At 54.9% G+C, this 22276-nt stretch overlaps 10 protein-coding genes across 10 annotated transcripts; 5 read left to right on the top strand and 5 right to left on the bottom strand.

Moving 5' to 3' along the window:
* Positions 1-986: 986 nt before the first annotated feature.
* On the bottom strand, positions 987-2879 carry CTAM01_13629 (ferric reductase like transmembrane component; the record flags this gene model as incomplete). Its single annotated transcript, XM_060529631.1, has 1 exon — positions 987-2879. One exon carries the CDS (start codon positions 2877-2879, stop codon positions 987-989), a length of 1893 nt encoding a protein of 630 aa, XP_060375808.1.
* Positions 2880-4502: 1623 nt separating this feature from the next.
* CTAM01_13628 (uncharacterized protein) lies at positions 4503-4853 on the bottom strand (the record flags this gene model as incomplete). The annotated part of the gene is made up of 1 exon (XM_060529630.1): positions 4503-4853. One exon carries the CDS (start codon positions 4851-4853, stop codon positions 4503-4505), a length of 351 nt encoding a protein of 116 aa, XP_060375807.1.
* A 1374-nt stretch (positions 4854-6227) lies between these two features.
* Positions 6228-6518, top strand: CTAM01_13627 (uncharacterized protein; the record flags this gene model as incomplete). The annotated part of the gene is made up of 1 exon (XM_060529629.1): positions 6228-6518. One exon carries the CDS (start codon positions 6228-6230, stop codon positions 6516-6518), a length of 291 nt encoding a protein of 96 aa, XP_060375806.1.
* Positions 6519-7542: 1024 nt separating this feature from the next.
* CTAM01_13626 (uncharacterized protein) lies at positions 7543-8043 on the top strand (the record flags this gene model as incomplete). The annotated part of the gene is made up of 1 exon (XM_060529628.1): positions 7543-8043. One exon carries the CDS (start codon positions 7543-7545, stop codon positions 8041-8043), a length of 501 nt encoding a protein of 166 aa, XP_060375805.1.
* A 971-nt stretch (positions 8044-9014) lies between these two features.
* Positions 9015-9757, top strand: CTAM01_13625 (uncharacterized protein; the record flags this gene model as incomplete). Its single annotated transcript, XM_060529627.1, has 3 exons — positions 9015-9070; positions 9133-9190; positions 9380-9757. 3 exons carry the CDS (start codon positions 9015-9017, stop codon positions 9755-9757), a joined length of 492 nt encoding a protein of 163 aa, XP_060375804.1.
* Positions 9758-10056: 299 nt separating this feature from the next.
* On the bottom strand, positions 10057-11358 carry CTAM01_13624 (tRNA wybutosine-synthesizing protein; the record flags this gene model as incomplete). The annotated part of the gene is made up of 2 exons (XM_060529626.1): positions 10057-10599; positions 10783-11358. The coding sequence occupies 2 exons, from the start codon at positions 11356-11358 to the stop codon at positions 10057-10059; spliced, it is 1119 nt and encodes a 372-aa protein (XP_060375803.1).
* A 2088-nt stretch (positions 11359-13446) lies between these two features.
* On the bottom strand, positions 13447-14493 carry CTAM01_13623 (phosphoadenosine phosphosulfate reductase; the record flags this gene model as incomplete). Its single annotated transcript, XM_060529625.1, has 1 exon — positions 13447-14493. The coding sequence occupies one exon, from the start codon at positions 14491-14493 to the stop codon at positions 13447-13449; it is 1047 nt and encodes a 348-aa protein (XP_060375802.1).
* A 2826-nt stretch (positions 14494-17319) lies between these two features.
* On the top strand, positions 17320-18816 carry CTAM01_13622 (phosphoserine phosphatase SerB; the record flags this gene model as incomplete). The annotated part of the gene is made up of 1 exon (XM_060529624.1): positions 17320-18816. One exon carries the CDS (start codon positions 17320-17322, stop codon positions 18814-18816), a length of 1497 nt encoding a protein of 498 aa, XP_060375801.1.
* A 410-nt stretch (positions 18817-19226) lies between these two features.
* On the bottom strand, positions 19227-20075 carry CTAM01_13621 (uncharacterized protein; the record flags this gene model as incomplete). Its single annotated transcript, XM_060529623.1, has 4 exons — positions 19227-19274; positions 19417-19592; positions 19671-19722; positions 19965-20075. 4 exons carry the CDS (start codon positions 20073-20075, stop codon positions 19227-19229), a joined length of 387 nt encoding a protein of 128 aa, XP_060375800.1.
* A 1152-nt stretch (positions 20076-21227) lies between these two features.
* Positions 21228-21485, top strand: CTAM01_13620 (uncharacterized protein; the record flags this gene model as incomplete). The annotated part of the gene is made up of 1 exon (XM_060529622.1): positions 21228-21485. The coding sequence occupies one exon, from the start codon at positions 21228-21230 to the stop codon at positions 21483-21485; it is 258 nt and encodes an 85-aa protein (XP_060375799.1).
* Positions 21486-22276: the final 791 nt, after the last annotated feature.

Raw genomic sequence — 22276 nt, 5'->3', positions numbered from 1 at the left:
ATGAGAGTAATCCTGAAGCCCTCCTCAAATATGCGACCTCGACTCCCAATGTAATTCCCTACTCCAACTACAAGAATTTGGCAACGCAGCACACATCATCTTCCAGGTTTCGATGGTGATGAAAGCAGCCACTCTTGTGTCACTCCAGCCGTTTGGCAAACTTGGCCACGCCAGCTCCGTCATGGGCTGAGTCACAGCTGAACCAGATGTCTCAATCTCCGCACATCCACTTGCGACTTCCTCATTCGAGAAAGTCGTCGGCGGCCAGCAACGTCGTCTAGCAAGTGTCACCCCAGGCACCATGAGTAATCAGAATGCGGAGTAGGTAGCTGAGGAGCCGCTTTCCGATGTCTTCTTTCAGTGCACGTACTCCGTATACTGTTGTTAACTGAGAAGGCGTACAGCAACGGGGACTAGGGTACGTTGAGAATTGATAACAGCTTCGTCACGTTATCTAGGGTGTAGATGAGGTCACGCAATGGTCATTGGGAAGCGAGAAGTTTGTTTGAAATCCGATTGACGTCTTCGTCTAAGTAGGTCTATCTTCATGACAGGCGGATGCTATTTACAACGACAGGGCCACATCGATCTGCTGCTTTGTCTCGCAGTGGGAGATGTGCTCTGCGTGTGGGGGGATATATACGTCCAACAATTAGACAAAATGTCTTCCCAGAAAACCTGGGGAGACCAGAAAAAACTGCCCGAGACAACCAGCGACAGAAAGTGCGTCCAGAGTCCACCTTTCCATCTCATGTGTTCAGCCCCAAAGAGTTGGTGTGTGAAATATGTACACAGTTAGAAGAGAGCGAGCCATTAGAGAAAAGGCATCGGCCGTGAGAAGCATGTCCATGTCGATCTGATCCTGATGATCCGCAAAAAAAGAGATGGTAAAAAACACTGCGCTTTTCCCCGCTTGGTACCGTTGACGCCCAAAGATTTGAAAATCATGTCCACTTCGGATCTTTCGTGGGGTATCTTTCTTCTTTCTACCACGTGAAACTCTCCTCCACAAAGTCAACCACTGTGCCCTCGTCTTGCACCTCTCTCACCGCAGATCTCACGTCATCAGCGAGAGCACCGGGGCCGCAGATGTGGACGCACATGGCGCCCTGCTGCTCCGACACCTCACGCTTCATAATCAGAGGAATGTTGGGGCGGCCAGGGAACATCTGGACTGTGTTGGATGCCGAAACAATCTGTTGAGAGTTCTGAGGGCGAGTGATGTATAGCTGGATACGGAGGATGTCCTTTCGGTTGGGGAGGCGAAGGATAGTATCCATCCAGGGACGAACCCACTCGAGAGCTTCGTAGTCACGGACGATCCAGACGAGGGTGATGCGTCTCGTGGCAACGCTGCCGTTGTTGTAGCCATCGATGAGGGGCTTGAGGTAGGAAATACCGTGAGTGATGCCAGTAGCGCCGGCGAAGAGGACCGCGTGACCATACGAGTCGAGCGAGTGATGGCCACTGTAGGGACCTTCAACGCAAGCCTTCATGCGAATAGCGCGGTCACCGCTCTGGCGGGCAACGTTGTAAAGATCACGAGTGAAGCCACTCTGAGCACCGATAATGAAAGAGATGGAGGTCGTTGTGTTCTTCTTGTCAATGGCAGTGAGCGTAGCCTTCTCCTCGTCCACTCCAAGAGGCAGCGAGCGGTGGTCAGGAATATGCTCAACCCAGCCGATGGAGAAGGGGTGGCAATCCCAGGGGCGGATGTCCTTGAATCTCAGGTAGGCGTGAGTGCCAGGCTTGACGTCGACGTAGCGAGGAAGGTTCATGGTGACACGAGTGCACTCGCCAGGAACGGCCTCGACAATGGCATCGGTGGTACCGCGGTCAGACCAGTTCATGTAAGCGACACGAACAATGCGGGCCATACGCTCAAGGAACCAGAGAATGAAGATAGCAATCATCCAGGGGAGTTGAGGAAGGCCACCCGCAAGACCGGCGACGGCGCAGTGGATATAGGTCATCAGGAAGATGAAGAATGCGAGGATGATGTGGACGTTGAGGAAAGTCTCGTAGAAGGCGTGGCGAACGGGCGAGAACGACAAGATCATGATGACAATGAGAGCGAGCGTACCAGCCATGCCCGAGCCGATGAAGAGCTCGTTGGACATCCTATGCCAAACGCCATCCCATCCGCTGTCGGCGATCTGGACAATCAACCAGGCAATAGTGTGAAGGACAGCCTCGATGACAGACATGCGGCCAACCCATCGGTGAAGAAGGTTGTAGGTGTCGAAGCTAACGTGAAGCATGCCGATCAACGGGTTGTTGCGGCCGGCAAGAATGATGAGCGGCACCATGTTCACGACGGAGAGTGTGCCGGAGCGACCACGGAGTTCGGCGCAGAAAGAGTACAGGTTGGCATTCTCCCAGTTCAGGAAGAACATGTAGATCATGTTGCTGGCGATATAGAATCCGAGGATGACGCTGTGCATGCGAGAAGGCAAGGTGCCGATGCCGATAGCGCTCGAGAGCTTGATCTCCTTGTTGTGGCGCTTGTTCCAGAGAGGGGCGTACATGAGATGTTTCTTCAAGCTGGGCATCCAGTTCCACTGAGCCGTCTTCCAGTAGTTTTGCCTCTCACCCTCAACCGACATGGCCGAGACATGACGAAGCTGGGCCCAGAGGATACGGCTGATGGTGATAACCAGGACGACAATTGCCATTCCACCAAAGCTAGCCCAGAGCATGTCCTTGAACAGCATGTTGACGGGCTGGTTTACACCAGCAAGGTTGGAGTGGTAAGGAGAGATGGTGGAGGTGGCCTCAGCCGCCCCCGTTGTGGCAGCGGCATGAGCACGTTGTTGAAGGATCTGGGTGGGGATAAAATCCGCCACCAGGCCGGCGATCCTGCGCCGGTGAGAGTCCATCTGGTCGGATGTGTTGTTTGTGTTTGCTGTAAATCTTAAAAGTCGAGTACGAAAGGTGAAGGAGTGTTCGTTTCTCCCGAGGACGTGAGCTAGATAGCCTCGTTTGGTTGGGCTAGGCTGAATTGCTAGAACGGTCCGGCAGGCGCGAGAGCGAGAAGTCAGACTGTTATCGAGAAGGGCCGTTCGGCTACAATGTCATTGTGCTTCGGGACGAGAGCGAAATGACAAAGAAAGAACGGGATAGCAGGCCTGTTCCGAATAAGTGAAGCGGAAGCCTTTGTAAGTATCAGCACAGTGTCGACGGTGACGTGTGATGAGTCGAGGTACTGCAGGAGACCGAGTCACTGAGGAATGCGTCCAACCTCGAGGTGAGTGATGTGCGAAAGCTGAATGACGGAACGTCAAGTCAACCAGGGGAATAAAAATCCGGATGGTCGTTGCGTCGATACCCTTGTGCTGATCGTTTGCCTGGAAGCGAGGGCGGTCGGTGTATTGGCGATCCAAATGAGGTCAAGGTCGATCTGAATCTGGCCGAGCAGCAGCCGGTTGAACAAATTGAGAAAAGGCAGGTGGCTGAAGTTGACGTATGAGAAGACGGGGGGACGAAGCAACGTCAATATATTGTGCGTCTCTCAGGTGGTCCTTCGCAGTATCTCGTGCCGCGTCCTTTTCGGAATCGAGGAGCCGGAATCCCTTTTGTCGAGTGTGGAGAAGTTGAGTGGGTGAATGATGGGGATTTTCAAAAAAGCTGAAATGCCCGGATTTGCTGGATTGCTGGATGACGAAAATGAAGTAAAACAAGACAACGGAGACGTTGAAAATGTCTTGAATGTGATGCGTAGCGCGAGCTTTTTTGGTTGTCTTGGAATGAGAGAAAAAACGAGTGTACACCGCCGCTGACGGAGTTGGATTGAATGGGATTGAATGGGCGTGGGTTTGTTCGATATTCGAAGGCAGGACCGAGCGCTGATTTGCCGAAAGGGAGGGGAAGGGGGTGTGTGATCAACAAGCGAGTATTCTCACGTGGTTTTAGTGAATGTGGAAAATGTTTTCAAGGAAGGTGCAAACGGTGCAAAAGAGCAAGAAAAAGAGCGTGAGGGAAGGAAGGTGCTGTGAGGGTGGTGATGTGGTTGTAAGTTCCAGAGTGAGGTTGGAAGGGTCGGGTTCAACGGTTGTTGTTTCCGTTTTTGCCTGGCGTTTGGTGGGTGGTGTTCGTCCAATGACCTCAGATGTTCAGCTCCCCCTGCTGTATGTTTCGCGCTCTCTGCTCTTTCTTTCGTTGCTCAGTCCTTTGTTCCTCGAAACAAGTCCAAATCGGTATCCACCAAAGAAGAAGAATACGTGTAACGTCGTCGAGTGTTGTCCAGCCTCTCTTTTGCAAAGAAGAAAAAATAGTCGAATTCCAGAATTCCAGTCGAAAGCGAACCGTCTCACCGAAAGGAGACCGAAGAGAGTCAGCGTGACAACGGGCGAGGAGAAACAGAGAGTGGTTGGGATCACCGGGCGTGGAGAGGGCGATTAAGGTACTTTAAAGAGACTGGCTGGGCCATGAAGGACCTCCTGCGAGCCACGACGAGGCCGGGGGGCCCACGGTAGCGCCGCCGAGAGGCTCCTCTCCTCCTACTAGGTAGGCGTTGGCTTCTCTTGGGGCGGCCTGGACTGGATTTTCTGGGCTCTAGCTGGGAAGGGCAACATGGTCCATTCCCAATTCCCCCTGGATCTGAGGTGGCGTGCAAGGGCAAACGGGAATGACTGGATCGACTGGACCTCACAGCCCACGCTTGACTGGTTTCTGCCAGCTTCTTGTTCATCTATTCGCAGGTACACGCAGGCTCCAGCACTCCGAGCTGGCTTCGGCAAGTATCCGTTACCAAACCAGGATACAGATACAGACAGATACGGGGACTCCTCTGCGCCAATAACCTGCCGAGCATTCTCACGAACGAGACGAGGAACCAAGGTCGGGCATGGCATGGTATGGCACAGCTTGGTACCTGCGTGGCCCTCACATATACGGTGCGCTAGCCATGTACCCCTTTTCCACTCCGCGGCTACGTGCGACTGCCTTGTCAGCTTGATACCGATTCCAGTCCTACCACCTCAACCGTATAGAGTACTACAGACACGCAATTCTCAACTCAATGGTCAAAAAGAGGAGCAAATCCAAGGGTACCAAGACCACATCTGCCCACCGAGCCGTCAGTCTAACCCTATTCCGATCCTATGGTTGCTAGAATGGAATCACTGCGCCTTGCACATCGACCCACGTACCGGTGTTGCTCATGCCAGTGCCAACTGATGACCCCGGCGGAGATGGCGAATGGAGCACGGAAAGCAAGTCAATGATGCAGGAACAGGAACAACCCAGGAAAGCAAAGGGACTTCGCACTTTGTGCAAGACTGAGGTGAGAGTGGGATAAAAGGAGGGGGTCATGGCCAGCGGTCAAGAAGAGGCAAGTCGCTCACGGTGAACGCAGGGATGTCACTGACGGGGGGATACGTACACAAGCACTTTATTCTGTACACACAGGGACAGGCTCTGAGGGAGTCGATCCCTGGTCGCCAATCATTGAGATCCAGTGTTGCCGTTCGCTGAGGCTGAAGGGATGGCCCCTGGCTGCTCGGCCGTGTTGATTACCATGATTTTCATTCGCTTCCCTCGTCTCTCGACAATCCGATACCTTAATTGTTCTTCCGGGGGGCCATTCATCGTCGAGTCTTTATCTTGGGACGGGTGGAATGCTGAGGGATAATATGCTCTCTCCTTCATCGTCAAATCTCATGCCGCAAATGGTCTCACCCTACGCCTCGGTCATCCCAAAATCAGGGACTTGGGGTCCTCAGGGTCTACGGGTCAGCGGGAACAAGGTGTGCTCGCTGCACAACTGCAGACTCTGTTGAAAGTTCATGGCTCAGTAACTCAGGACACCGCTGCAACTGGCCATTGCAGGTCCCTTGGCTTCTCCTGGGCGATTCCGCCGAGCCATCGTTCCTGGGCAAACACGCAGTCTGAATGGTCGAGTGTTTCCAGGCTTTTCGCCATCTTCCTGACCCCTGAGTGATTTGACTGGTCAAAATCACTTCTTGGGCTTGCCAGTGTGGCAGCGTTGCTGACTGGACTGCGTCTCTCAGAGGGCTTGACAGCCAGCCAAGGGGCCCTCATCCAGGGGCGAACAGACAAAGCCTAGGAAACGACAGGGGAAGAGACCGGACGAACAAGGATGCGGGCTCGGGTGAACACTCGCCCTCGACCTATCGGCTAGTGCCAGCTGGACCAGTTCGCGCAAGATGCCAAGCACAACAACCAATCCTTCTCATTAACAGCTGCTGATTTGCTGCTTCTCTCTCATGGGTCCGACTGAACCTGAACTCAACATGTCTCCTCAGCTTCGCAGATGGCACAAAGCTGTAGGGATTCTCGACTTGCACAGAAAATCCACTAAAGTGACCGAACACGACGGGGTTTTGGGGTCTCTTCTGGGCCTCTCATCCACCGTCCAACAAGGCCTCCTCTGCCCAGCCGCCAAGGAACACGTTGAGATGAACGAAAAGAAATTCCAATCAGTGGCTGGGCCACCGACTTTTCAACCCAAAAGATCCCGTGGTTCCCTTCGTGGTCTCGTCTTGGTGACCCCATGAGCCGACCGTTGGAAACGACTCGTCTAGCCGACCAGTGTCTCCAAGGCCAGAGACAATATTGATCATGTACTCATCCGTTAGGATTCCCGTTGGTGCCCATCAGCTATCCGCATCTTCGGGTCCTGTTTGGCGCCAGGCTTGATCTGGTTCACTGAGTTGAGATCCAAGCCGAGACCAAAGGCGTTCGGTCCAGCGCCACGAGGTCACCAACACAGGCTACTCTCGATTCTGCGTACTAGTGTATCAGAAGGCATCCGGATTCCGATGTGGTGTGGAACGGTGACACAGACATTGTCCAGAAACGGGGCCATAAGATGCGCAGCTATCGTCGTATCCATTTAGGACCCAACCATTTTCCTCCCTTCCGGAATTCTGGAAGAGACGGCAACTGACGCTTGGGTGATGACGAACTGATGGGTGTCCAAAGGAGGAGGGAATTCCCAAAAGAAGTTCGAAAGCCAGACCCACCATCCACTCATTGCTCAAGCTGTCTGAGCATGTGAATCAGCCCTCGTCAAAGTCATTAATCCACGTCTCAGGCATAATGCTATGCCGTCCCTCTCGGCCGATTCTGCCGTGGCATTCACCTGACGTTCCGTGATACCGCTCCGGAGGTTGCCGTGCTCTCAACTCATCAACCAAACTATCAAGCAATCTTCTTCCTTTTGCCACGACGGACATCAACGGTATCCCTATCTCGTCTCCCCTGCTAGTTGCAACTTGCAACTTGCAGCCGAGTGATCGTAATCGAACGTTAGTCGGATCTCCAGCACTACTAGAACCATCCAGTCGGCTGTTGGACAGATGTTATCTGCCCCTCAATAAAATTTAGACTCGTACGCTTGTCAATGAGGATTCCTGTCACGGCTGCAGCTCGCGGAGTCTGTGTGGTCTGTCAGGAGTCAAAGCTCGGTGTGATCTTGATAGCAATCAACACTTTCGGCATAGGGCACCCCGGCCTTCGCATGGCCCCCGAACAGCAACCAAGCAAAAAAGCCAAGATACATAGTAGAGTGTATTCACAATGGACTCCATCGGTTACGGAGCGACGAACCGACTGGGTAAACCATCCCACGTTCTCGTCTCCTTCAAACCACCAGCGAATTTTCTTCAATCGCGCCTTGGGACCTCGCAATTCTCGTCCAGCCGCATACAAATTGCGGGATGTGACGGCGTAGCCGTGCCCGCCGGGGTTCCAGCTCAGTTCAGCGGGGAGTCCCTGCTAAGCGTCGTTGCAAACAAATTAACACACCCGAACATCCTGGCACTTGGCCTCGGAGCCAGATTCCGTATAGAGGCGTCTTCCCTCCTTCCAGGGCCAGGCTCCCAGGTTCAACGTCCACCATGGGTACTTGGCATCCTCGCAACCGCCTGGCCGGGTCGACCAGATGGGCCTCAGTGTCTAGAGGGGCCGAGGGGATTCTGCGAGGGAGGCAAGCCGCCCGCTACAAGGCGCCAGCAACCTGCCAACATGCCTGGGAGGTCTGGGAGGAGGCCTGGAAGACTGCAGACGTGCGGTGGGTGAAGAGGGGATGCCCCCATGAAGTCATTTGCTTGTTCGGTGACCTATCGTTTCAACGATATTGCAGGCCCCGTCCGCTTCAGGTGAGCGTTGGCATGCATTAGCACACAAACGCGTGCAGATGAAGCCGAGATATTCGGACGGTTCGTGAGATTTGTCCAAATTTCCTCATTTTCACTCGTCAATTTAGTCTCTATCTGTATTCGTACGCAGATGCTTCTCTTTCGCAACTAGCCCCTCATCACGATAGGTATCTTCTCCTTCCTTTTTCCCTTGCCGCCCTCTTGGCGCCGGGGCATGCACATTTCCACATCCATCCTGGGCTCAGTGACAACCCAACGCAGAGGGAGTTCGTGGGCGCTTCTGCTCCGTACGTCTCATGGATCTGACCGAGATAGCCGTTCTATCTCAATCTTGATGAACCAGAAAGCGAACTTGGATACCCCCATCTGCCAACTCCGCCTATCTGTTGACTGCGATCCTTGAAACAAGATGGGATGATGAAATACCTGGCCCAAGGGCCGCGCGTGGTAGGAGCGCGGGGGTCACTGTGGATGCGACCGGCCAGAGGTTAGGGAGATAGTGCTCGCCTCCAAAAGCTTCCAGAACAATGTTCAGAATCTGCGTATTGTGGGTAAGGCGGTTTGGAATATGAACAATGAGGAATCGGCACCAGCCCGCAACAGCTGCCCGAAATCTCAAGCCATCTTTCTGGCTTGTGGCCCGAAATCCCGCTTGCCGTCTGTCCATGTCTTATGTAAGCACACCACGTCAAGGGATCCAGCAGGACGACATAATCCCTAGTGGTCCGTGTCTGGTTGATGACTAAGGTCGCGGAGCATGATGGCTGTCACGTGCACCTTCGCCGGCCCATCGGAGCTTGCAGCTTGACGACCGTCTGTCACGGTCCGGAAAATTCCATACCATCACGGCCAAACATTCAAATCACCTCTCCAGCCATTGAGGCCGCAATCATGGGTGCCAGCGAGTCAAAGCCGTCCTCCAGCACGCCTCCACACTTGTGGAAGGCGTAAGTTCATTCCAATTGCCCCTCTTTCACAGAATCCGTCGGCTGATCCAAGATTCGCGCAGCAGCTCGCCCAGCGGCATCTCCCACGACCTCGTCGAGTCCCTGCAGACCAGCCATGAGGTAAATACTGCCTCCTCTATGTAAACCGGAACACCTCCGATGAAAAGCTCTACATCAAATTCCCAACCGGAGCCTAGTCCTCCGTCTCGACCTTTTCCATCTGTCCTTCATCCCTCCCCCCCTTGGCGCATCTATTCCCTCAATAAGCCAAAGATCCGATAGCTAACCTCTCGCCTTAAAACAACACAGACTGATGCATCCCGCACGCAACTCACCGAGATCCAAATTCAGCGCCGCGTCGCCGAGGAGCTGAAGCGCCTGCAGGCCAAGGAGTCAGAGGCCCTCCGCCTCGCCCACGACAAGATCGCTACCGAGGACAAGCCCGCGCCCGAGGGCCAGCGCAGCCACGAGAGCGTCAAGAAGGAGGTTGAGGCCCTGCGCGCAAAGCTCGCCGAGCGCAAAAAGGTGCGCGATTTGCCCGAGGCGGTTGAGACGGCGCGCGGCAACGTCGTGCGGTGTCTGCGGGATAATGACCGCCGGCCGCTCGATTGCTGGCAGGAGGTCGAGGCTTTCAAGGAGGAGGTGAAGCGGTTAGAGAAGGGGTGGGTTGAGAAGATTGTCTCGTGAGTTGAATGAGGGGAGATGGGGATTGTTGAGGCCCTCTCTGGGTCTGCCTTTGTAAACAGTCGGAGACCGTTGGGAGAGGACGGTTTCCTTATTTGCGTTTTTTTGTGAGCCACTGAGGGGGTTTGAGAGATACGCTGGATCAAGAAGAGACGAAACAGGGCAGTAGGACGTGAAAGTGTAACAACATGCTACTGGCGGGCAAATGATACAAGAGAGGAAAAAGTGTCTAGATGGCGAATGAATCTTGGTTCACATCACAAGCTCCCCCCTCAACGGAAGTCTTGATTTTTGTTTATTCTTCATATCTCAGCCAGCAGCTCTATCGGGCCTTGGTCCTCTGACGGAGCTTCCTGCTGCTGCATCTTCAACCTAGCAGCCAATACCTCCTCCTTCCGCCGCAGGCCCTCAGCCCTCTTCCTCTCCCTCCTGGCGTCGGCGTCCTCCCACGCGGCGCCGCCCTCGCCCATCTTTGGCGGGGGTCCGGCGACGGCCTCCTGCAAGGCGGTGCGGAACCGCGCGATGCGGGCGGCGTTTTCTACGAAGCGCTCGTTGGCGATGTGGAGCAGGTCGCGGAGGTAGTCTGGCGTGACGGTGCAGTGCCGACGTGCGCTGCTGCCTTCGGCGGCGTCTTCATCAACGTAACCGATTAGAGATTCAAGAGCGAGACCCATTGTTCTTACGCCTACCATTGGTGTCACGGGTGATGACGACAAGGCTTCGTCTTCGCCTTGCGATGCGGTGGGGAGGAGGTTCAGGGCGCCGCTTTCGCGGAAACCTGCTGCGAGGGCGCATTTGAGGAGGAGCTGGGCGTGAGATAGAGATGCTGTGAGGACGTGGAGGATCTATGCAGGGGAGATGTATGTCAGTCGTGTGAGTCTTGTTGCTGCGCAGGCTACGTGTGAAAGGAGGGGTGTGTCTCTGGGGTGACATTGCCTCGGCAGGAGAGGCTAGTGAGGCAAGGTGAGAGTATATGTGTGTGTAAATGAAATCATGCATGAGAGAAAACGGGGGATGGTCTTGCATACCATGGGCTCGAACTTGAAGTGAACAAGCCGCTTCCGTCGCCCAGACTGAGAACGACCCGATACTCCGACAGCCCGTCCTGGTTCTTGCCCTGCTCCTCTTCCCGCGTCTTCATCCACGAGACCAAACAAGCGCAGCAGATCCTCGTCGTTGTCGTGCGATCCGGGAACGGGATCGTGCGATACGAACAGCCACGTGCCTCCGCCTCCCTTTCCTCCGGGTCCAGCTATCGTCTCGAGGGCCGCGGCGGCAGGGGTATCATCGCCTTCGTTGCCTTGAGAAGATGATGGGGCTACTGCCGCTACTGCTGCTCGCTGGTCCGCTCCTCCCGCCTTACGCCCCTCGAGAAACACGCTGACGCGCCCCGCGCAGCTGCTCGTCGTGACGAAACCGTCGAGGGCGTTGAGCTCGTCAATGAGCTCGCGGATACCGACGTCCACGGACCCCTTGGGCGAGGCGTCGGTGTACTCTGCATCGGGCACGCTGAGCTGTTCCAGGATCTTGTGTTTGCGGGTGGTGAAGGTTGCCGGTGGGACGGGCAGGTGTTGGTGTCCTTGGTTCTTCTGCTGCGGTGCCATGGTGCTCTTCCTCTTGTGACCCTTGGGCAAGTTGGGCTTGGTAAACTACCTATGCGACTTGGGCTTGGATCATATCTTGTGGTGGGGGTTCCTTCGACGGAGAGGGGAGTGCCTTTCACTCGACCCGGTGGAACAAATCCTTGCTGGCCTCGGGTGGTTCTCTTCTGCAGCTTGACTGATTCGGTCGCTGTGAGATGGAAGAATACGGGGAAGTCGGGCGTGTGTTGGGCGTTGAGCTAGTTGTTTTCCTCGACGCTGGGCTGCGTGTAAGTGAAGTCTGCCCGCAGGTTAGACTCATGTGAGATGAAAAAGTGTGCAGTCGTGAGTGCTGTGAGGTACCTCAGCCGTGTGAGTTTGGGACTCTATACACAGTGCGTCTTCGGGACGGGAGCCGGCGAACCCAAGCTTGTTGTATATTACCCTACCCTCCGATGCTACCTTGAAGAAATAGTGAACCAGAGAAAATTCTTATTAAATCAGGTTATCTGGTGCATGTGGTGTTGTGTTTTTAATATATAATCTAACTTGACCGCCGCCACGTCGGTGATCGTTATGCCTAGCTTTGCGTGTATATGCTCATTCATTCGCTCGAAGACGCCGGTATCTTGGATGCCCAGAGTCTATGGTATACTGCTCATCGTATGATTGTCACTTCTTGTTTCCTGATTGCGTGCCTGGACCAATACAGGGAAGAGCTCGGGAGAGTCCGAGCATGCGGTTCACTCATTTGGGTCACATCCAGGTAAAATGACTTGGAAATCGCTCATGTCCGTTGTGTCAGCTGATCTCGATGATACTTGCAAGGGCTCTCTATTACCCTGGTACCATGTAGCGGGCAAATAATCACTATCCTACGCTCCGTTGTGACAAACGTCGTATATAATAGACAGAGAGGATGACAAGATGGTTAGAAATATCGTGGTGCTTCCAACCTACGAGCAATGCATATTGCCTGAATACCCGTCGATACCTTGCTTGTGTCCTTGTATCTTATCCTTGGCTTGATCACTGATGGCGGTTGTGTTGAATATTCATGACGCATAGTGATTGGATGGTAATGAAATCACATCAATATTCGTGATGACAAAAATGATCTGGCCATGAACGCAAGGGCGCTTCAAACTTTCTGAAGGTGTCACATTTCTAAACATCACAGTTGGAGAAACTCTTAGTCAAGCAAAGAAAGACAACGCAGCTTGCTTATATATTATGAGACATGCCTTTTGCCTGGGTGACCTTTACTACACATCATTCAAGTTATCCCATCCATTATTCATTTTCGATGAGCAGAACGTAGTAGATTATATTGAAGCTCAATGAGCCTCATATTGGACTACTCTTTCGTGTGAGCGAATACTCTATCATGGGCTTGAATCATGGTTCTTGCACGGGTCCCAACGGGTACACCAAGAGCTGCTTGCGACTCAGCTTCATGATCTTTTAGTTGCCTCGATCTGAGCTGGCCAATCAGCTCCAGGCGCTCCAAGACTGCCTTACAATATGATCAAGCGTGCATGGTATCAGATGATATTCTCAGTTTTCTGAAGGACCATATGATTGCAGCAGTGTTATATGAGTAATCCATCGTTGTGGATTTGGGAAGGTGGTCACGAGATGTCACCTGAACCAATCTAGCTGTCAAAATTAAGCTTTGCAGATGACATGTCAGTGGGCTATCTTTGCCACACCAAATTTCACTTGGATTGTGTTATGATCTTAGGATACGCCGTCAGTGGTTTCCACTAATCCTCCGAATGCGGGGTCCCTGTGGGACACAGAGATTAGAGCCTCACCACGTCTCTTTCCTCACTTCACGTCTCACTTAATTAAGATCATCAAGTTTTTATTGATCGATTGATTGATTCATAATGTCTTTTGCTTATGCTATCTACGAAGTAGAATCGAGTATCCGCTGAATGCGAGATACCACCTGGCCCTTGGCCTGGATTCATCCGGAACGCCTGCATGCTGTCCCCTACCGTCCCTTGATTTTTGTTTCCTCCCTGAACGCCGTCATGCATCATGTATATACAGGTCATTAATAAAAGAAAGCAAGTCCCAAATCGCACCAGAGCCAAAACAACGCTTCTAGATCGATGCGATGGCCTGCTCCTCCTTCTCCGCCTTGACGATGGGCGCGATGGCCGCCTCGCCCTGCTTGGCCGCCTCGGCCGACGACGCGGGGGCGGCGCCCTTGGCCTCGACGGCCTTGCGCTCCATCTCCTCGAGGTACTGCGCGTAGCGCGACTTCTTGTTGTGGATACCGCACTCGGTCTTCTGCTGGCCCTTCCAGCGGCCGGCGCGCTCGTCCTCGCCCTCCTTGACGGGGACGGTGGAGTGCCAGTCGCCGACGGACTTGTAGCCCTGGTCGAGGAGGTCGTTGTAGGGGACGTTGTGGGTCTTGATGTACTCCTGCACCTGCTTGAAGGACCAGCTGGCCATGGGGTTGATCTTGATGACGCCGCGCTCGTCGTCGACCTCGATGATGGGCATCTTGTCGCGGGCGCCGCCCTGGGAGCGGCGGCGGCCGGTAAGGATGGCGGCGACGCCGAGCTCCTGGTAGGCGCGCTGGAGGGGCTCAACCTTGGCGATCCAGTCGTACATCTCGGCCTCGGTCTCCCAGAGCTTGGGACCGTACATAGCCTCGAACTCCTCGGTGGAGGCGACGCCGTAGGGCTTGAAGATGTGGAGGGCGACGTTGGGGTAGCGCTCCTGGATGCGGTCGACGAGGGTGTGGGTCTCCTTGAAGTGGTAGAGGGTGTCGAGGAAGATGAGGTCGACGTTGGCGGCGGAGGGGTTCTCCTTTTGGATCTTGGAGAGCATGTCGAGGGTGACGAGGCCGGTGAGGCCAAAGGCCGTCGACTGGAAAAGGTTGGGGAACATGATCTTTGAGAAGCGAAGGATGTCGAGGGGGTGCATGTTCTCGAGCTGGTCGTTGAGGTGCTTGAGGTGGGGTTGGGTGAGGGAGATCAAGGGGAGCGCGGGGATGGACGACGATGTCGATGAGGCATCGGTGGCGGAACCATATCCGGACTCGACTTCGACACGATCAAGCTTTGCCGCATCGGCGGCGTTCAACCGAGGAGACGACTCGACGGAGGACGTCTGCGTCGTGGGCTCAGCAACGGCAGCCATTGTGTGAGGTTTGTGTATGAGTTGAGGGAGGAGGAGTTTGATGTGTGGTTGCGAGGCACCACGAGTATATGACGAGTAGTGGTTGCAAGAGTGTATGGGTGTTGAAAACCCGGGGTATAATTCACTCGACAAGGCTTTGATCAAGAGACAAGATGGATTAAAGGCAAATGACGCAAGATGCTGAAGCTGGGGAAAGTGAGTTCAGATGCTCGGATCAGAGAAGAGGAAGAAGGCAGTAGTTGATTTATGAGGACAAGAGGCACTTGAGGCAGGCAGAACTTACACCGCGAGTTAAAGAGGCGGGAGGAGGATGACTTGTTCATATTGGGCACAGGGCCATCACCAAGCAACATTACTAATTTGCTTTCCAACCCATTCTCAGACAGGAGCCCCGATCGAACCAAAGGCCGAGAGAGGGACTGAGGGACGAGAGCCCGCTTCCCAACTATTGCGCAATCGCAGCTTGTTTGGAGCATCGCATTGAACAAGCGCTGAGGAATTTGCATCTCTAAGCAAGAGGCGTGGTCTGGGAGCAATCACGACATCGACGCTAAACCTTTCGTGACGAAGACAGTGCAATGTGATTGGCCATGGGTCGCAGGGGTTGCTCCGTACCGTCGAACATCCCGCAATTGCGCCATCGCCCCGGACGCCGGAGTGGATGTTGACAATGGCAAACTTTCCCCAACAGCCGGCCCCGAAAGCCGGGAGCCGTGACGTTCAGAAAATAGATATTTGGGGCCGGACTCCTCCTCCGTGTCTATCGAGGTTGAGCTTCTCCTCATGATCTGGTTCACGATGAGTGCGGTCGAAAATAGGGGTCAAAAGGGGGCAGATCTTTTGGTTGAACAGAAACGCTGGTGTAAGTTCGCCATGATGATGCCATAAGACGTGATTCCGCCCGGGCCACTAGTCGGCTTGGCCTAGTGTATGTGGTCCCGGCAATCGGTCCTGACAAAACACATCGGCGCGGCACGGCAATCGGTACCCGCCCGGCCGTCGGTGTGGATGAGCCGGAGGTGGTGGTCTGCGCCTGTTGTCAATGTCAGCAATCCCACGCCGGACAACGTATCTCCATCGCCCAACCAGTCACCATACGAGTTTCGTCTCCGATCGAGGGTATCATCCGTGGTGACTCGCCCGCGAAATTTTCTGACAAACCCACAGTTGGGTTTCAACACCAGATGTGTTTCGACTGCTAACACCGCGGAAACGCACTTCGTTTACCGACTTGTTCCGAGGGACAGCTTGGAGCTTCGCCGCGCCCAGCGCCTCTTTAAATGAATGAGTGGGAGCCTCCGTCCCTGTCTGAGTGAGCATGAAGAAACGCTCTTGTTGTAATCCAGCCCAATGACTCGGAGTTGATACTTCAACCAAGGAACTGAGCAGACCAAGGCTTCTTGGACCCCTTTGTTTCTTGGCCAACATGTCGACATCCACAAGTGACTGGAGATGAGATGACAGCACAGCTGTGAGGGGACTTAGGGCTTCCACTCGGGTGACCGCTCATTCATCGTCCTGCGCCGTTGTCTGCCTCCCATCGCCAAAGCAGAAGCAGACGCAGACAGACATGCCGATTACGGCTCCCTGCGCCGCAGCGCCGTTCTCGAAAGGGCGTGGAGTCTAGACTCCGGACAGATGGCAACTGGCCTAGTCTCCATGACGTGGACAGTGTCTGGTGCAAGCGTGCCTCTTATTTCCGCGCGGCTCCGGTACTCTATCAGCGGAGCCAGCTCCTGAAGCAATGATCAGTTTTCGGTCATCGCGGTGACTGGTGGATAACAAACTTACCAGCAGAAAAAGCCAAGGCCAGCCTGCACTGCTTGCCTGCCAATGACCAACACAGTAGGTGGCCAACGTGAGGTAGGGTAAGGTAGGCCAGTGCGTGATTCTGCGTATGTACACTAGTACGGCGATAGGGCTGTCATGGAATCGTCCCTGACGTTCTCTCCCCTGGATCACCGGCGTCGGTAGATTCGGGCGAGGCTGATGGTCCCGCAGATCGCCCGAAGGTTCGCTCTTTCACACTGGCTTCCAACTCACGTGTTCGGACTTCTGGCCAAAGTTTTCTCCTTTCACCTTGGACGGAACCCGGAGACGATTGACCGACCTCACAGTGAGGTAATCGAGCCTCAACATGTCATTCGGACCGGGCCTCCTTTCCCCCCTCAGCTTATCAGAAGTTCAGAACAGAATTTTTAGAGGGGTAACCACGTGATCCTGGCGTCCACTTTGGGGAATACCACGGCCCACGGCTCAAGGAAGGTCCCACGGGAGAGCTTGCCATGCGACGCCCAGCTCAGCCAATGGCGCGCCGCCCAAGACGTCGGGATACGGGAATTGCGGGCCTCGCTCGGATCCGGACCAGTGACGGCGAGGCGGGGCACACAGTCAGACTTCACAGTGCACCAGCACCCGCCAGCCCTCCGCCGCGAGGCCCCATCCTCTCTTTCTCTCTATCGTCTGTCGTCCAACCACGCGAACATGTTTTACCTTTCGAAACAATGAGGGCTACTAAGTTGAGCTGAGTCTTTAAGCTTTACCTTCACCACTACGCCGGGCCCCGAGCTTCTGTCTTTACCCCTCCCCCTCGTCCTCAGTCTCTCTCGCGCTTTCTCTCTTTCTCTCCCCGCAATCTTCCAAGCCGCCGCTGCCGTCGCCAGCAGCTGTTGCTGAAGGTTCATCCTCCTCCTCCTGCATAGTCCTCTATCCGCCCCGTCCCTCAGTGTCCCGTTCACCCTTCGTCCCAGCCTTGTCTCCGTCTTGGTCCGTCGTAGTTTAAACCCCGCCTTAGAAGAAAAGACGATAGAGAAGAGTATTCCCGCCATGGCCGACGCAAGCCCCGCCAAGTCGACAACGTCGCCCCGACCTCAGCTGACCTCGTCCATGAGGAGCAGCTCCTTCTTGCGCGAGCACCAGCAGTACCGGCCCCCGCAGCACCCAGAGAGCCGCTTCGGCATCGATACCGTCGTCGAGGACCTGAGTAACGTCGCCGTCTCTCCGCCAAAGCAGCACAACCACAACGCCGGCCACAAGCACTATGCGGGCTTCAACGGCATCCCCTCAGAGGACAACCCGCCCACCATCCGCAGCGGCCTGAACCACAGCTACTCGCACCCCAACTGCGCGCCCGCGGGTGGGAAGAAGCAGTCGCGCCTGGTGGCCACGCTCTTCTACAAACCGAACGGCGGCGACGGCGGCGGCCACCACACGACAGCGGCCGGAGCAAGCGGCGGCCGCGTCGCATCCCCCCCGACCCTCACCTCCGACAGCGCCAGCGGCAAGGAGTCCCTCCCGGCCAACTTCGCGCCGACCCAGGACCCCGAGTCCTTCCCCCTCGAACCCCCGACCCTCGAGCCCGAGAAGCTCGACCACCTGTACGGCTCCCACGTCTCGCCCATGTGCGTGACCTCGTTCCTGCACCTCATGTCGACCTTCCCCCTCCCTGCCGGCGAGTCCGACTACAGCTCCTCCCACCGCTGCCTCGACAGTCAGGAGCACCCGCGCGTCGTCGAGCTGACCCTCGACCCGGCGCCCTGCCAGAGCTACCTCAGCCTGACGGACCTGCGGCGGCACGAGCTCATCTACCGCTTCGAGAGGGAATGGAGCGTCGACGTCGCGCTGCAGCCCGACACGCTGTGGCGCAGGCACCCGCGTCTCGTCGTCTTCGACATGGACAGCACCCTCATCACGCAGGAGGTGATTGACTTGCTTGCCGCGACGCTCACGGACCCGCCCGATCTGGCCGCGCGCGTCGCCGACATCACGCACCGCGCCATGCTCGGCGAGCTCGAGTTTGACGCCGCGTTCCGCGAGCGCGTGCAGCTTCTCAAGGGTCTGCCCGCCTCCTGCTTCGAGCAGCTGCGGCCCGTCCTGGATGTCACCAAGGGCGTGCCCCGCCTGATCAAGGCTCTGAAGCGCCTCGGTGTGAAGACCGCGGTGCTGTCGGGCGGGTTCTTGCCCCTGACGAGCTGGCTTGCTGGAGAGTTGGGCATCGACTACGCGCACGCCAATGAGGTTGTCATCGACGATGCTGGAAAGCTCACTGGGGAGGTCAAGGGCCTCATTGTAGGCAAGGAGCGGAAGCGTGACCTGCTTGTTGAGATTGCGGCCAAGGAGGGCATCGATCTATCGCAGGTTGTTGCGGTTGGTGACGGCGCAAACGATCTGCTGATGATGGGTGCGGCGGGCTTGGGTGTTGCGTGGAACGCTAAGCCGAGGGTGCAGATGGAGGCCGATACGAGACTCAACAGCGAGAGCCTGTTGGACTTGTTGTATCTCTTTGGGTTTACGGGTGATGAGATTGAGCAGCTCGCCTCGTAGATTGGCGGGTGGCTTTTTGTAGACTTGTGTGTGGGTGTGGGAGTGGTGTTGTGGGCGTAAGTCGAATGGTGTTTTTGGGGAGTTGGGTGACACCGAGGCAATGCATTGCTGTTTTTTTGGGAGTATTCTTTTCACTCGCCCTCATGATTCAATTGCATGCCATTGAGTTTCCTGCAGCAGAGATGTTCAGATGAAATCCCGCTTCATGAGCCTCGGAGCATATAAAACCGGTCAAGGTAGCTTGATGAGCCGCGAGGCCGAGTGATGTAGTTTCAACGTTGGAGATACTGTCCAAGGTAGGAAAACGTGGATAAAACTGAATTCTCCCTATCTACACATGAAAACCACCTTCCGCCTATTGCACAGACTGTGCAAAAACACGTCTTCTCAACGCAGGTATCTCTAATTCTTTAAGGGTAGCCGTCCTTGCCCCACTTGTTGTACTTTTCGTGCAATTCCTGTGTCATGAAGCGTCAGCCCGGCTATTTCCTCCGGCTTCAAATCCCGAAGAATCCCGGGCCTTGGAGCAAACTCGAACTCCCACGAACGGAGTCTCTCCGACGTGGTGAGATGGATCAGATAGGTATATCAAAAACGCACCTTGGGGAGAGTGACATCGGGAATGATGACAGTGTTGACGGCGCTGGGAGCGTCTCTGGGCTCGTTTGCGGGGTTGCCACCAGGGTGGTACTTGTACTTGCCCTCGCTGTCGGTCTCCCAGGGCATACCGGCCTTCAGGACGGGGCTCTCGGAGGTAGAGGAGGTGGGGGAGCGGCCTGCGCGGGAAGAAAAAAAAAACCGTCAGTGGCTGTTCAATCGTCGAGGAGGATATACCAATTATTCCTGAGACGTACCGAAGTAGAGGCCGGCACCGCCGAGGGCGGCAACCATGACACCACCGAGGATCTGTTTGATAAAAAAATCCGATTAGCCTTCCATTCCGGCTCGCTTGCATGCGATTGTTTTGACGCCGCTTCCAGCCTTTCTGTCCGCACCCCTTTGCGCAACTATCGCTTCTTCGTAGGCTCGGCGATATTTCCTGGTTGCTTCAGAAGCTCGGCTGCGCGGGGGGAGGGATGCGGTGGACGTTGGACGGCGGACGGGTCGGTCTAAGGGCATCTCGGCTGGATGGACGGGATATCACGCACGAGGGTCTCGGGGTTGCGCTTGGACTCCTGGGTGAGGGTCTGCTTGGCCTGCTCGTCGGCGAAGCGGCGGATGGAGGTAGAGAAGGCGCGGCGGGCGACGAAGGAGGCCATTGTTGCGGTGGTTGACGGGGTGTCGTTGGGGTGTGATGTTGTGAGTGGTGTCGGCTTGTCGTATGATTTCGGAGCTTCAGGTTCGTCGAGACAGGATCCCAAGGTTGAAATTCGGGAGAAACGATTGGCCGGGCTTACGAGTGGAAGGTGATTGGTCAATCGAGGACAATGTGGGCATTACCTCATCCTGCACCGGATAGATGACTCTTATGCGCTTAAAGGCTTCGCTTCACTAAGCAGTATAATTGACTAACGGCCTCCTAGCATGTGAGAGTCCTGCTATGGCAAGTATCTGCCAGCAGTGGGAAAGATGGAGATGCTTTCACTTTGATCCTAGCTGTTTTTGCGTTATTTGCATCGACACATGGAGCGGCCTTTCAGGTTATGGGGAGCTATTAGCTGCAGACTGAAGCTTCCCTGGCCCATGAGCTTATCATATTCAAGCGAAATATAGCGTGACTGTCCGAGTTTTATGTTCTAGAACGACATTGAACAAACACTGCGAGAATAGATAGTCTCAACAAACAATTGAGAACAAATCAAGAGGCTGCCTTGCAATACGGAGAGGCTGGCATTAAACTCGGAGCCCGGGGGACCGGTACTTCGGAACACAGAGCTTATCCTGGACAATTTGTCGCATCGGGGCTTGCGTGCTTGTCATCATTGAAGTCTCACATTATGCCTGGCGAACATCTCCGTCAGCATCAAGATGCATCAGCAGCCTATATTATCGTGGTAGTGTCTATGCTCGATTGGCTCAAGACCGTGTGAGGTATTTTGCTTATCACACCTCAAGTATCGCCGAGAGCTTATGCTTTGGGGAGTCCGTGGATAGAATGGGAAGCAATGATGCTGATAGATCTACCGTCGCTCAGAAGAATGTGAATGTAGTTTCCGTCTTCGATGGCAACCATTCTAACAGGCTCATACCCACGAGGCTGGAGTATGTAGAGCGCGGTTCATCCGCAGAAACGTGCGTCGATTGTCAAAAACAGTCATATGGCGCAAACTGTCAGAAGACCCCAGATGATCAGGGTATCCCATGTTCGAACAGACAAGCCATAATGTACGGATAGTGAACGGGACCGCATTGGTGCTGACAATGGCGGCATAATCGCATTCTCCTACATGTTGAAGCAGTGAATTTCATGGATGAGTATCGGATTCAAGACGTCTCATTCACTGCGGTGCATGCTTGGATTGTGTGCGATTGGCCCTGTTCGTGCCGTGTCCCAAGCATTTCCCTGGCGATGCTGCTCGGACGAAGGCGTTCCGAGCGAGGACCAACCCAGCAGATTAAAGAGATCATTCCGGGAACCCTCAGCGTTGCAGCAGTTCAACGGCATTCAGCGAAAGGGCGAGACGCGTCTCAAGCCACGGAATATAAGCAAGACCAAAACAACGGTTTAGCATTCCTCACATGTCAGCGATGAGAGTGGAGGAACGGGAGGCTGAGAAACATCGCCAGTTTAGGTTCGTAAAGACTGGAGAGTAAATTAAACTCTAGAACAACCATGGCCTGTGCGTTTTATGCTAATTGCTATCCCGTACTGGTGGTGTCCGACTGTCCGTAGGGCAAAGGCATCGAAGACGGGTACCTGAGCGAAAGACACGCTCCTTCGTCCGCCGTGCTCCCCATCTCATCACCCCGGCACTGCAGCCATCGCGGCGCCGCGTGCTGTTGGCCTGTTGCTGCTGTAGCAATTTAAAGCTGGGACCCAGATCCGGCAATTGTAATTAAATTGGCCTGGCCTAGTTGCACCGGCGCCTGCATAAAAACGCGGCCAAAGCCGTTTCGTAGGGGGCTTGAGCGCAGGCACTATCGTGAAGAAGCCGTAATACAGGCGGAGGAATGTTAGTGATGACAGACGGCAGCTACATCCTGCACTATCTGAGCTTAACCAAATCAGGGTTCTATGCAACCTCCCACATGCACAAAGCACGGATACCCAGGTTATGCCGCCCCTTACATTGGGTCGCAGTATCCGTATGGTAAAGCCTTGCAGCGAATCCAGCCCAGCATACCCAAGAAAAACCCCCCCGTTCGACTTGCGCTGCGGTGCTCCAATCCAATCCTTCTCCGTCGCTGTTGGGCAATCCATGCCTGGACTGGGTCGCTTTCTGGTCTCGAAAAAGCAACACCAGGCACAAGACGAGACTCTGAGTCTTGTCCGACGTCTTCTTCGCTTCGCTCATTCACG

The sequence above is a fragment of the Colletotrichum tamarilloi genome (assembly GCF_030869305.1).
Source record: "Colletotrichum tamarilloi strain Tom-12 chromosome Unknown Scaffold_100.1, whole genome shotgun sequence".
Taxonomy (NCBI): domain Eukaryota; kingdom Fungi; phylum Ascomycota; class Sordariomycetes; order Glomerellales; family Glomerellaceae; genus Colletotrichum; species Colletotrichum tamarilloi.
The sequence above is the reverse complement of the archived record's forward strand: the minus strand, read 5'-3'. Positions and strand labels throughout refer to the sequence as shown.